The 14612-nt window shown below is 39.7% G+C and overlaps 3 protein-coding genes across 3 annotated transcripts in view; all 3 read right to left on the reverse strand.

The window, feature by feature from the left end:
- Positions 1-2444, reverse strand: part of LOC103396172 (rab effector MyRIP-like) — a 5559-nt gene extending 3115 nt beyond the window's left edge. Inside the window, exons 1-5 of the mRNA XM_025052420.1 lie at positions 2429-2444; positions 949-1252; positions 645-781; positions 388-465; positions 7-99 (exon numbers count right to left, since the gene is read on the reverse strand). Of these exons, the coding sequence (XP_024908188.1) occupies positions 7-99; positions 388-465; positions 645-781; positions 949-1252; positions 2429-2444 (628 nt within the window). The remainder of the gene's footprint in view (positions 1-6; positions 100-387; positions 466-644; positions 782-948; positions 1253-2428) is intronic.
- Positions 2445-3227: 783 nt separating this feature from the next.
- LOC103396173 (G-protein coupled receptor 55) lies at positions 3228-9547 on the reverse strand. Its single transcript, XM_008334167.3, has 4 exons — positions 9461-9547; positions 6408-6584; positions 4581-5318; positions 3228-3890 (listed from the first exon to the last, which is right to left on the reverse strand). The coding sequence occupies exons 3-4, from the start codon at positions 5307-5309 to the stop codon at positions 3684-3686; spliced, it is 936 nt and encodes a 311-aa protein (XP_008332389.1). The 5' UTR covers positions 5310-5318; positions 6408-6584; positions 9461-9547; the 3' UTR covers positions 3228-3683.
- snorc (secondary ossification center associated regulator of chondrocyte maturation) lies at positions 9220-13238 on the reverse strand. Its single transcript, XM_025052422.1, has 3 exons — positions 13157-13238; positions 9461-9628; positions 9220-9329 (listed from the first exon to the last, which is right to left on the reverse strand). The coding sequence occupies exons 1-3, from the start codon at positions 13236-13238 to the stop codon at positions 9220-9222; spliced, it is 360 nt and encodes a 119-aa protein (XP_024908190.1).
- Between the last annotated feature and the right edge of the window lie 1374 nt (positions 13239-14612).

A 14612-nucleotide genomic window follows, 5' to 3' on the forward strand; every position in this document is an offset into this window, starting at 1 on the left:
CCTGACTGGCAGACTCAAACTCTGCCTTAGAAATAGCTTCGTCTATGGCCTCCTCTGCCACTCGCAGGGCCACAGTGAGCATCTCCACTGTGCTGTGCTCTGAACACAAGGGAATAGAATAATCATCAACAAATAATCAGATGCCAAAGCTTCTGCAGCCTTTTATATACGTACCTATAGATAATGAATTTATTAGATGTAAATGGTTAAATGTATTTAAGCATTCAAATCTTAAACTCCAACACCCTATAAATTACAAATGATTTAGTTATTTGTTATAAAGAAATGGCGGCCTACTTAATTTCTTATAAATAAAAAATAGTTGTAAAAAAATGTGGAAGTTCGGTCGGTTGACTCATGTCATAGAATTCTATGGAAGACTTAAACCTTCACTTTGTCTGCAGAAGGTTGAGTCACTCTCACACACACTGCCCTCATCACAGACGCTCTCCTCATAGGCGCTGCCTTAAACACAAACACACGGAGAAATGGAAGAGACGGAAAGTGTGAATAATTAAATTCTTTAAAATTCTGCTGAATACAACATTGTGTTCTGTGATACTATATATACTGTATATATATATACTGTATATATATATATACATATACATATATTTATTCCATCAACCACAACATGTGTTTACCAGTAAGTTCTGAGAGTGCGCCGTGTTCTGCCAGATGTTTCCTATAAAGAGTCTTCAGCACCTTAGCACTTCCAAACCTCTTGAAGCGCTGTTTCACATTGCTGTAGAACCACTCCAGTGACTGTGTTTTCAACAGCCTGTGAGACAGAAACAGAGGGGGTGAGACACTGAGACAGCACAATAAAGTAATCAATAAAACTCGTAGAATTATCTTCACAAACAAAAAATATCAACTTGTCCAGTAAGTTATTATTGAACGTCTTGAACTTACCACTAACGCTAGTACTAAACCACTTGACCTCACCTGCTCTTCTGGCATGCACAGCACAGCCAGCATTTCTCCTGTTTGCTGTAGACCCGACAGCCTTTGCAGACATTGAAGCGACAGTCCTGACACTGGTGTTTGGGATTGAACAAGAAGGTAAAGGGCAGGCAGCAGCGGATGCAGCAGCGCTGGTTAAAGCAGCTCTGACGTGACAGCAGGAGGCAGCGGCTGCCCTCCTCGTCCTGCTCCTGCTTCCGCTCACTGTGGGGAAGAAGAGAACGTAAGAGAGAAACTAAGAGACATACACCGTTTGTGTCTTCCTCTGTTGAAAACGAGCAGGGATCTTAATAAAAAAAGGAGGAAAAGGAAATATAAAGACCCTGTATTTTTTTTTTTTAGTTTAGTTCATTGATTTTTCTATGGATTTTAGGTAAGGCCAGTCAATAACAATTTTGAGAACATGTTAAAGTGAGTAAACTGTGGACATAATTTTATTTTGTATTTTGCTTGAGATTCATATTTTAACATCAATATTACCTTTAGCATCGTAAGACTTAGTTGCAGATGCTGTGTAACATCAGAGTTTGTAAGGGTTTTTTCAGTTAAAATAGTAACCTAAGAACTTTTCTTCTTAGAGAAAAATGCCAACCAATTGTAAGTTTGCAAATTTGTCTTGGGATATGTTACAGACTTCCTAAAATTCCTAAATTCCAATTCATGCAAGTTGTTATTAGTAGTAGGTCTGGAGGAAGAACATGCAAAGTATATACTGTATGTTTTGTTTTATTTGCCTGATGATTCAGGTAAATAAAACAGACCCTAAGAAATTGCCTAGCTCTTGCTGGTATCCTGGTACTGTAAATACTTCATGTCTGTTATTTACTCTCATTCTTTGCCCAGACTTAAACCCACCCTGTGGGCTTTGGAATCAGCGTCACTCATCTTACTGTTTTATTATTATTATTATCTAGCTTAGCTCAATGACAGTGACACAGACTGGGGAACCTGAGAATGTGGGTTCAACACCCGTCTAAGCTAGAGAGCATAAGCTACAACATGCAAACCACAGAGCAGAAATCCCCGGAAAAAGTGAGAAATGTGTGCCAGGGTCCTAGCCCCACAGTGGACACAAGTGGAAGGTGCAGAGGCAGAAAAGAGCGGAAACAAGTTTCCCAGAACATGAGGTATGTAGTTGCTTAGCTCAATGACAGTGACACAGACTGGGGAACCTGAAAACTTCTTTATTATTAATATAGTAAATTATTATTTTTTTGTTAAATGACCATATTATTTTCATATTGACTGATTTTACTGTGTTAATGTTAAATGATTATTTTAAAAAGAATTTATTTATTCCATTTTAACCTACTTCACCACATAACTTATTCTCTGCAAAACTCATTTGTCCTGAAAGTTGTGAAGCATAACTAAAATTCAACCTTTTCCAGGTTCTGAACCCATGCTCTTAGACAATGCCTGGGGAACCTATCTCCCTGAGCTAAGCAGCCACTTACCTTACTCCTGGGGAAACTCATGTATCCCAAAATACAAGTGACAAATATGAGTTTCTCGAAAAACATAATCTGTGGCTGCTTAGCTCAGTGGTAGAGACACAGACAATGGAACTTGAGAGCATGGGATCAAATCCCTTGTTGGACGAGGTTGTAGGTGTTTCTTCAGAACTTTCATGACCGACCAGGGATTTGAACCCCAGGGTTACAGGATCCCCTGTCTGTGTCACTGTCCCTGAAACCACCAGTCACACATTTCATTCACCGCAGAACTTATATTTGTCAAAATAGGTTGATGTTGTGAAAGGAAAATCTCCAGATAGGAATAATGTGGTATACTATTACTATATTTGTACAATTAAAACAAAATAACAAAAATGTGTCATGGTCAGACTTATAACAACATGCTTCTAAAAGCTTATAGTTTTCATCCTCAAAATAATGCACAAAAATATTACAATAAACATTTAAGTGAAATAGGTAACCAGCAATTTCTATTGTTGCACATATATTGTACCTAGATGTCACATTGCACATTTTTGATTTTACATTACATTTAAAATGGTTATTGTATTTACACAAATAATTATGAAAGATAATGCTATTGGACAAGAATTGCCCTATAAAAAAAGACTGAAATACATTTATTATACGAGAAAAAGGGGCAGTGGTGGCTTAGTGGGTAAGGAAGCGGACTTGGGTCTGGAAGGTTGCAGGCACCAGCTGCCAAGTTACCACTGAGGTGCTCTGAGCATGGCACCGTCCCCACACACTGCTCCCCGGGTGTTCAAAAAAGCTGCCCACTGTTTACTTTGCTGATGGGTTAAATGCAGAGATCACATTTCATTGTGTGCAGTGATGTGTCACAATGTCACAATGACAAGGAGTCCACTTTCATTCTAAAAATAAGTTATGATATATATATAGACCTTGTCATCAAAGAGACATTTTGCATAATTTAACGACGCTTTTCACCTAAGGAAATCACTGCTGGAGCTCAAGGTATAAGTGCAGCCCACAGTGTCGTCAGTGTTGAGTACTGAGCAGGATCTGAAAGTACATTGAAACATTTTTCATGCTCTCTCTTCACACCGCTGTGGTCGGTTGGTGAATCGCCTCCTTCTGCAGAAATCATTGCAGGGTTTTTAGGTCACAGGTTAACCTAGACTTCCTGTCGCTGGACCCCATCATAAATCTGTCAGTCCTTGCTATCGCTGCAGAACCTAAAGAAGACAGATTGGATGACGAGGAGCTGGCCGCAGTTCAGACCTCTGAAGTGCTGGAAGTTGCTCTTCTCTGGCTGATCATTGACTTTCTCAGGGTGTTCTTGGTGTTCCTCACCTCATGAGCAACAAAGTAGTAGCACAGAGCGTCCAGACAGCAGGTAATGTTGGACAGACACATGGCTACCTGTATGAACAGGCTGATCCTGGTCTTGGCACCACACTCCTGAATCACACCTTGGTGCACCTGGAACAGTTAAGAATTCAACATTTTTTTTATAGGCGGCACATTTAAAGTTTCTGACACAGTGGGTTGGTTCATGAAAGTGGGTCATGTAGATACATATTATGATAAAGGATTTTTTTCCCCCACACCTTCCTTTTCACATAGAAAAAAAACATACATATTCGCTGCATGGTTCTTTTAAGAATACAACTGTATGCATGCAGTCTTGTCTCAAGTAAATATAAACTGCATTCTGTTACACAAGTATGAAGTAATTTCAAAAATAAATCTTTAAAAAAAAAAACTAGGCTAAGCTAATAGTGCTCAGCCTTTCTTTGGGTTTCAATCCAACCTAAGCACTACATCCATTAACTTGAATTACAAGTAGTACAACTCGTTTCAACTGGCCTATAACCAAATGTCCTTTGTATTAACAAAGTATAAACCACTGTCCTCCAACAGTGGGTCAAGGACTCAAAGTTGGTCCACGTAGATATTACACTTTACTACTACTACATACTACACATTTTTTGTTTGTTTTTTGTTTAAAAAAATCAACATTTTATAACAGTACCTGTCCTTTATTTGAAAAGCTAAGTATTGTATGCTATATAACAGGCACATGTATAATTTGTATGTATATAAATTTAATGATCTAACAAACAAACCCAATATTTATTGAGTTACTGAAAGGACCTGAAGGATTCTTACCAGGAACTGCAGTAGAATACCGACGTGGCTCGGGGTGAACGGCACCAAGAAGGCACTCAGACTGCTGTAGATGATCTTCACACAGGCCTGGCTCTGAGGGCTGTGCTGTCCGGACCGCTGGAGAGCCCAGATGGTGTGGACCGAAGAGTAAACTACCACCACCACAGGTAGCAAGAACCCAAAGAGCAGCAGGCAGATGATGACGGGAGGCCTCCAGCCTTTCTCTGAAAAGCTGTGAAAGCAGTGGAAGTCCGACTGGCTGCTCTCCCTGAAGTGGTATACAGTTGGAGAGAGCACGGCCAGTACCAGCAGCCACACTCCTACACAGGTCCACAGAGCTGCTGAGGATGAGCGCAGCTGCTTGGCTCTGAAGGGGTGACAGATGGCCATCCAGCGGTCCACGGCTATGCACATGATGGTGTAGATACTGCCATAGATCCCAACAAAGTACAGGCTCTCCAGGACTGAGCACAGCGGTTGAAGGCTAGCAGGCCAGAGGTGATTGGTGGCATGCATCTTGAAAGGAAGTGGGAACAGGAGGAACAGGTCCATGAGAGCCAAGCTGGTCATGTAGATGGTTGACTCGGTCCGTTTTTTCAGGAAGATGCAGAACACCAAGAGAGCAATGACATTGAGGATCAGACCACAGAGGAATGTTGGGATGTAGATGACCAGCTCCAGATATCTCATCAGGTGGTCCACGGAGTCAAACGAGCAGTTTCCACTCATGGTGTCAGCCTGGATTTAACACAGAATTGATGTTGTTTCAGTGTCAGCGAACGCATCTGAATTTCCTGTTGTTGATCTTTGATGCCCCCACAGAAACACTTGTCAGACACATCACTATACCACCACTGTCACGCATTGGGCACAAGTGGTGTTTTTTTATTTTTTGTTTGTTTGTTTTTAACCTTTCTGTTGTGAAGACAATTTACAAATACAGTAAAATCTCAGAGTTTTGTGTTAAATTGTTTTCTATAAATGAAAGTCATGACTCACACCATAAAAGGTATTTTAAAATTGCACCACAACGTAAGGAAGTGGCAAACTTGCAGCATTTTTCTTTGTCCCCAGTGGCTTATTAATTGCAAAATAAAACCTAAAACACAACAATAATAATAAGGTACAAATCCTACATGCAGGAATCTTTTAAAAAAATGCAAAAATAGACAAAAGACTATTGAATTTAAATGAGCACCAGCTCAGACAATGTGGCGACAAATATGAAATAAAATATTTTTATATAGTCAAATAAATGAATAAAGACCCATCACTGTAACATGGTGTTTATTATTGTATTTGTGGTGACACACGTCAGTTGCTCTAAATTAAACCTGCACTTTGATCTTCCCCAACAAGCAGGTTTATCAACGAGTTGAATTTTTTTTTTTTATTTGACCTCATCACATTTTTTTCTGAGACTGCTGCAGGTGTCGATTTGAATTTAAATTCTATAATCACACAAAAAGAGGTTCTTTGTTTCACTTTAAAATAGAAAAGGTTAAAAGTTATCTAATTACAGATTGGATTTATGTTTATATAATTATTAATGACGTATATAATATATATCACATTTGTTCATTTGAAGGTAGTTCTCCAAGTGTGGGCGCTGCTGATCTTTCATGTGAAATGTATAGATGAAAATATACAATATACAAAAAGTTTAAAAAAAAGTGCTTTACATACGGTTTACGCCTGTTTTGCTGTTCTTTATTAAAACCAGCAAAAAAAATTATATTTTCTAAAAAAAATAATCCAACTATTTAAAATACATATGAAACAGCAATATTCAGTTCATTAATATTTTAGTAGTAATATGAGTCCAACCTGGTGGTGTGAAAAACAAGTAGTCCTTCACAGGAACGACGTGAAAACCCAGTGCCAGTCTCTTCACCTTCACCTCATCAGGGCCAATTTCTCCACTGAGCGCTCAGCGTGACACGCCGCCCGTCTGTGCCAGACGCACTTCTGCTTTCTCTTCGTGTGTTGTTTCATCACCACTTCCTGAGTCATGCCACACATTAAAGCGAGTGAATTATGATGAACTTCAAATCTATTTAAATGCTTGCATTAATAAACAGGTCCGGCCTGTTCTAGCCTGTTCCTTCTGTCACTTTTTTGACAGTTTTAATATTAACACGGCAATTAACAATTGATAATGTGGTCGTTTTTTTTTTAAAACAATTGAACTCTACGCCACAATTCACAGTTGTAACAAGATGGAGGTATATCTTTGTGTAATTTTTTTTTTTCAATTACACTGTCATTCCAAATAAACAACTGGCTGGTTCTGTAGCTTCATTGCTGTGGACACTCCACATACACTGATGATATATATATATATATATCTGATAGACTTCAGTTAATTCCACGTCTCATCGATTCCATCCTCTGCAGGTTAATAAAAGTTTAGACAGAGGAACAGAGAGAAAAGATAAATCCTGAAACTAATGTCTGCCTTACATGTCATGATTAGATTAAGATTAAGATTATGATGGTTCTCTAAATAGCTGATATTAGATTTATGCAAAAACCACAAATGACACATTGTCTCATGACTGTGGGCCAACAATCCACAGACCTTGTGGAACTGACGTAGACACAGTAACGATGGCAAACAAACGTAGAATGTTTATGTAAACCTAACTAAAGCAAACCACAAATAGAGAGGAGAACAGCAGCTGCACTCACCACCAGTCTCGCAGTTGGTTGTTTTTGTTTTAAGATTGTGGTGAATGTTTCCTTATTGTGTACTTTCCATTAACAAACATCAGGACCCAGCTGTAGCGACTAAATCCACACAATAAACTAACAATGACAACACTATTATATACAGTCATAAATCAGAGTACAGATTTTCTTCCCCTTCCCACAAAGACAATCTAAGCCAGAGTCTGACCAGGGCTGCACTTAAACCTTTGTAGAATGTATACAATACTCAAATAGTACTTATATCTGACAAATTTGTCAGATTTGTCAGAAGAAAAATCTTCCTTTTTCACAAACATGTCTCTCAGCGGTGTGACAGTAGCACAGACAGATGTCAGTGATAATTGTATCTGAAGGTTTCCTGTCGTTAGGTGCTGATTTGACTTCACTGCATCAAGCCGTGGGAAGATGTTTTTGCCTTTTAGCTTAGTTCTCACGCATTTAGAGAAGTCTGGTTAAAGGTTGCTTTAAAAACACACACACACACACGAGACAGTGGTGTGATATTTTTGTGTGTAACCACACTGCTTTGACATGACGTAACTGATTTTAAGGAAAATACATGCCTTTTCAGTAAAACATAATCAGTCCGCTATCAATGCTACCATTTATTGTACAAAGTGAGAACTGAAGTGCGAGTGAATAAATTGGACTTGTTAAATTAGACAGTTACTAATAAAATTAGCTAAGAAGCAATTCTGGATTTGGAAAATAAAAAAGAGGTTTACGGCTGTTACTGTTTTAGTTTTCCTGACTTGTATTGATAAATAAAATGAAAGATTGATCAGTCTGTGCTTGATTACTCTGCCTTCCTCCGTTCTGTCAGGGCCGGGTGTCTGTGACAGGCATAATTTAGAGAACTGTATTTGACTAAAGAGAACTGAAAGTGAATAATGTGAAAGAGTTTTCTCCACAGAGAAGCTGACTTTTTTCTAAACAGTTGGTCCCATCAACATTTCTTTTTCAGCTTTTCTCAGCTTCTAACCCTTCCAACACCAGCAGCTATCCTGTTCTCACTGTGATAGGTGTTTGTTTAGTACAGCTGATCTGCCATGATGGCAGCTCCAGGATCGTGACACGATGTCTGCAAACCAAACATTGTCAAAGGTTAGAAAAATTCAGCAGAAAGTTGAAGCCAAAACACAGAGAGAGACTCTATTAGAACTCAGAATCAGCATATTTTGTTGTACATATTTATTCCATTTAAATCTCAATGTGAAAAGAAAAAAACCCAAACTAACAGGGGAGTTAACTGACCATTCTAACCCACCAAAAGATGCTGTTGTATCTGAGGCAGAGAGCAGAACACATCACTGTTACCCCGTGGATAAAACAAGGGTGGGGGAAACCCCCCTTCACATACGCGTAATTCGTATTTATATTCATGTAAAATCAACAACCCAGCTGTTTCCACTCACTTTTTAAGAACAGACATCTTCTAAATATGTCTCCACAAATGTTTGTAAATGGAACAGTGTCAACTCCAACACCGGTACACGACCGAAACCAACAGGACTATTATAGAAGTGTGCTGTTATTTTTAATAAAGATTAAATCATTGTGGCACATCCCCCTCCACACTCACACACAGAGATTCAGGACAATTTATGCCAAAAAAAAGAGAGACAGAAAACAAACAAAAACAAACAAACTGGCTAATACCTCAGAGGGGGTAAAAGTCTGGACATGCTAGAGTTTCCACTGGAAGAGCCAGCCAGTTTCTAACATTACATTTACAGAAAAATATGAACATGTTTGTGTGTTTTAGAGAGAAACCTGTGAACAGCCATTGAAGGGAGCTGTCACCGTGTGGAGCATCTACAGCAGAGCAGAGACGTGACTTGGTTTTGAATAGAAGATGAAGCAGATGAGGGGAAAAACCAACACACACACTGACACACAGACAGACACACACACACTCACACACAGTCTAGGATGATGTGAACTTTCTCAGTGCGATAACGATGAGGGCGAGAAGGACAGAAGCTCCCAGGAACACCGCAATAACAATGGCTGTGATGGCCCCGGCCCCCAGGACTCCTGCACATGCATGCATATGTACACGTACACACGTACACATGTACACATGTACACACACACACAAACAAACAAACAAACAGTTAAAATCATCTGAATACATTAAAATGAGTAAACAGTGGAGTGGGTCTCACCTTCTTCCTCGTCTATGGTCAGGGAGTGGGTGATGTCCTCATAGTCACTGGTGGAGGACTGCTCCGTCATGTCCTGGAAAGGGTCTTTGGTGGTGACGTCACTGGGCGGCTCTCCGGACGTGGTATCCTGGTTGTCTCTGGTTGTTGAGACCGGGTCAAAAACTGTTTCTGTAGGCCAGAAAACAAATTCAAATCACCATCTTATCGTGTTTTCACGTGGACATAAAAAACCCATCACTGCTGTGTCACTGATTGGCTGCTGTGATGCATCCATTTACTGCCATGATTTCCCGACTGTGTATTTGGCCCCATCTGTCCTAACTCCAACAGCCTCTCTCTTGTCTCAGTGGGCTAACGGTCCAGACCCTGGCATAAGGACGTCTTTGTAGACGATGGACATTTTGTCCGTTTGAGCCTTAGCTCGTTCCCCTCTCCTTTCCACAAAGCTTCAGCCAAGATCGAGTACTAAAACATTTTGAAGCAAAGTGCACACGAACGACCTGCTGCAGCTGCAGATACCGTACGTTAGCCTTTGGCTCTGAAGCTTCAGAGAAGGTAATGAATTTAAAAAATGTTTTTGAAGCTCACTGTTGGCAGAGCTTTGCATTTGTTCCCTTTCCAACCCAAACTTTCCGCTGACATTTCTCCCATCTGGCCATTGAATCGGCATGAGACTTTTCACACCTCGACTTGAGCCAGAGAAACTGGAGGTTTGTATTTTTTTTTGCTATTTCTTTGGAGACCAAAAACTGGAAACAATAGCAGGGACAACGTTGAAGGTTTCAGCCTTGGACAATGAGACATTTGAGGACTAACTTGCTTTTGCTTCATGGGTTATGGTATAAGACAAACATACATAATAATAGTTACAGTTAAACTCATTAATGTCTCTATGTAGTCAAACATATTAGCAGCAACTGTCAGTCCTCTGCATCTATCTTTAGGTATTGATGTTTATCTAGGACAGGGGTGTCAAACTCATTTTGGTTCAGTGGCCACAAACAACATGATTAGATGACAAGTGGGCCGGACCAGTACAATCATAACATAACCTGTAAATAACACTAAGTCCATGGTTGTCCACTTTGTTTTCATGCAAAGAAGCACAAGCATATTAGAAAATATTATTTTTTTTAATTTAATGAAATATCATTTGACAAACATCTCTGACATCTAGTGTCTGTGAAGTTTTCCACTTTCAAAATTCATCAAGCGGGCCGTATTGAACACACTAGCTGGTCGGTTTTGGCTTTTTTTTTCAGCTTGAAGTGCTGCACTCATAAATGATCCTTTCATTGCTGAAGCATCAGCAGCTGTTGTTTGTTTTCAGCTTAAACTGATCAAAAAGACAGAACTGTTCTGACCGACTTTTCAGATAAGGCTGTGCTGAGAAAGGCAAGTGAAGCAGTCCCACCAACTTATATGAAGGATTAAAATCACATCTCTGTCTGACAAATAAAAATAAAAGACTGCTATGGACAAACGAGAGGAGAAATCAGTCGCTGAAGGAACCAAAGGACGGTTTGGAGGTGATAAAGTAGGGGATTTGAAAAGTGTGAGCTTGAGGTCGGAAACCTCTTCCTGTTCTTTGTATGGCTGTTTGACTCATCAAGATAAGTGACCAACTCTCCTGGACGATTTATATAAGAAAACTGAAGAAACGGTACACAGAGTTACAGAGTGTCCCTGACACCGTCTGGTCAAACACACACCAGCAATTACCATCTCTGTGGTAATTGGACAAAGTTTCATTTGAACCCCCCCCTCCCATCTCCCCGACCCGCGTCCCCTTAAAACAACAAACTCCTCACACACAGGCCCACCCATTTACACACACGCTCACTGATTCACTTATCCTGTCCTCGAGACTCAGCTCATTCCAACAAAACCCAAATCCAAACATATTTACACTCATCTTATTTCACACTCCTTATTTACTCTGCAGGCTCTGACGCCCTCGCTGAACTCCATCAACCCAGCGACCAGTCTCTTCGTGCTGTTATCAAATGTATTTGAGTGAAACTCATGACATGATTCTTTACAAACATGTGGTGAATGTTACTTGATCTCAGTGATAGTTTGTTTTTTTTAATTCTGATGTGAGCTTCTCGCCCTGACGCTTGCTGAAACTCTGGAGCCCAGGCCCACAGCCAGCTCAGCCATCAATGAGGCCTTCAGCCCGCGGCACAAAAGACAGTTTGTGCGGTCACACTGGGCGGCGCTGCTGCAACTGGTAACAACCAGCCAGTCCCAAACCAGGCAGCACCCGGGCACTGGACGTCAAACAAACTTGTTTATTTAATAGTTTGTGTGTGTGGACGATTGTGCCTCCGTGAAGAGCTTGATTTAAAAAGGGGGAAAATAATCATAACAACACAACATTTTCCAAAGGTGTTTGTTTCCACAAAGAGTGGTTTCCTCAAGCTGAAAAATTCTGTTGATTGAGACGATGATGTTCCTACAAACTCCTCGAGTTGTTTTCCCCTCCGTCAGCACCACCTATCATGATTTATTTTTCTTAAATTTAAAAAACTAAAAATACCTGGTGGTAAACTGCTTCTCCTGTGATAACTACTACACTGTTCTATCTTTTAGCCCAAATTTCTTCATAAGTCAATTAAAGTTAGGCAAAAAAAAAAAAAAAACAAACTGTCAGCTGGTGACAAAAGCTTATTGCTTTGTTTTTGTGCACAAAAAAAGTTTAAATAAATTGTCCGTGTAAACACGAAATACTTTTACAGATTAAAGCATTTCTGGTAGATATGTTTATTTTATCTGCTATAAAGAGCATATACTACTGATAATAAATGACAAGAACTGTCACTTTAAGTAGATAGTAATATTCTTTACTTCATTTTAAGCATTATCAACTACTTTTTAAAAATGACATTACTGTACTGAAACTGTAGTGCTAATCACAAGTACTCTACTTCAGGAATCACAGCCTCATTAGATGTTAGTCTTCACCTTTGTCTCTCATGGACAGTGAAGCTCAGCAGACTGAGGACTGATTTTTGACTCTGACACTTCACTGTCAGTTGTACCTCACTTCTCTGGCTCCAGGATTTCACACCAATTAGAGAGATAACAGAGTGTACATCTGTATGTGTGAGACAAGAAACCACGTGATGCCGCAAAATATTTTCAATTGGCTGGCGTAGTGTTACTGCGTCATCCTTTGATTCTCCTTCAAGTGTTAGAAAATGTTTTACAGAACAAATTTTGTTGTGAGAAGAGCAGAAAAAGATATAATAAAAATAAATCAGTATCAAAACCCCACAGAATCACTGCAGATCAAAGGGCCGAGGACTGCGGCTTCTAGCTCTCATTTCAAACATGAAACGACATTAAGGCAACTGAGTCATCCTGTTAGTCAAACAGCAGCTTTCACATCATCTACGTTAGGCTGCAGAAGCACGCACTCAACCTGAGAATTTAGACGGAAAATCACACATACGGTACGCACTCAATTTGTTACTGAAGTACCAGGTTAAAAACATATACTTCCTGGAATAAAGGAAATATTTTAAACATGAAGTACTGAACCCCTCTCATTCTGCAGTGTTTGGGTGAAGACAGAATGAAAACTACAGGTTTATTTATACGTTAATAAAAATGGTGTATAAATCTTTTTCTAGTAAAATCTCACTGTAACTTGTTTCAACATCAGTTGTCTGATAGAATCAACAGCTTTACCTGTGTGTATGAAAGCGATGAAGAGCCCAAGAAGGACCAACAGGAAGAGTCTGCAGATACTGCTGCCGCTGCTGTGGACCATGGTGGCTGTGCAGTGGACGAGTGTCAGGACAGAGCAGCGGGTCTCGAATATCCTCCAACAGTAACCTGCAAAGAGTAAAGCACCCTGGCAGAGGAGCAGGAGAAGAGTGGGTGTAGGTGCAGGTGTGGGTTTAGGTGTAGGTGTAGGTGGGACAAGGTGTACGCACAGCAACTTGGACAGTATGGACTTTGTGAGGACACCTTTGCTGACCTGACCCACTCTAAATTCCTGCAACCACAGAGCTTGGTGTCAAGGGTAAATGGCAGCTGACCTCTGCCAGGCTGCTTCACAGAGCTTCCTGCTGGGTGTTTTACCTGGTGCATAAAGAGTAGAGTGTAAGATTAGAGGAACATTAAATATGTCTGACAGAACAAAGCCAGCAACTACAAAGTCTGCGTTTAGGTTGCTCTGGTGTGAGTTTAAAAAAAAAGAAAAAAAAAAAAGAAGCTGCACAGAGAACAATGTCTTCACTACACTTCCCAGGAGCCACCTCAGTCTGCCCATGACCACATGTCAATAATTTAATTAACCTCTTTTTAGTTTTTTTTTTTAAACCAAAGAATTCTATTAAAATGTCTGTGACCATACACCACAATGACCTTCACTGTATCAGTGTCAGTACATGTAGCATTTAAATGCCAGTATAGTATAGTTTAAATGCTGACATGCAAAGTATGAGTCACAACCAAGTGGAAATTTTTAATTTCAATAAAACAGAAGTCAACAGCACACAAGAGGAAACTTTATTTTATTAACATGAGAAATTAGCCATAATAGAACAGTTAGTTTGGTTTAAGGTTTTCTTATAAAAACCTCACAACTTTTTTTTTGTGCAACAGCTGAGATGACCAACACTGAGGTCAGTGTCTGCGCATTTAGTTTCAGGAAAAAGAGGTTAAAATTGTTTTAAACTCAAGTTGCAGAAGGTGGTGGAGGGAAGACAATACCATCACGTGAAATTCAATGTAGTTTATTTACAGTTTAGATGAAGCCTACACTGATCTTAAGACTGACAGTTAACCCAGATTAAAACACTAAATTTAAATTTACAGCAGTGACCACCATCTCCGAGGTGCCCAGACTATTCTGCTCACAGAACTTGTTAAAATATTTTTAAAATAAGTTGTAAATATTAACTTAATCTTTACAAAGTCTTGGTTGTCTCTTTGCCAAGTACATTTTCTATTAAAGACCCTAAACGCGCAATCTAATCTGTGTCCCTACCACATTACGCAGTATATTTAAAAATTTGTAAACTTGGCCTTGCATGTAAACGGTAAAACACAATTTTGCAGAGGAAAAATTACAAAATTCCCCTGCTGGGAGCCCCCCCAACACATCTAAACGCCACAGAAGTGCAGACAAGTCTTTACT

The sequence above is a fragment of the Cynoglossus semilaevis genome, chromosome 20 (assembly GCF_000523025.1).
Source record: "Cynoglossus semilaevis isolate Cse_v1.0 chromosome 20, Cse_v1.0, whole genome shotgun sequence".
NCBI classification, from domain to species: Eukaryota; Metazoa; Chordata; class Actinopteri; order Pleuronectiformes; family Cynoglossidae; genus Cynoglossus; species Cynoglossus semilaevis.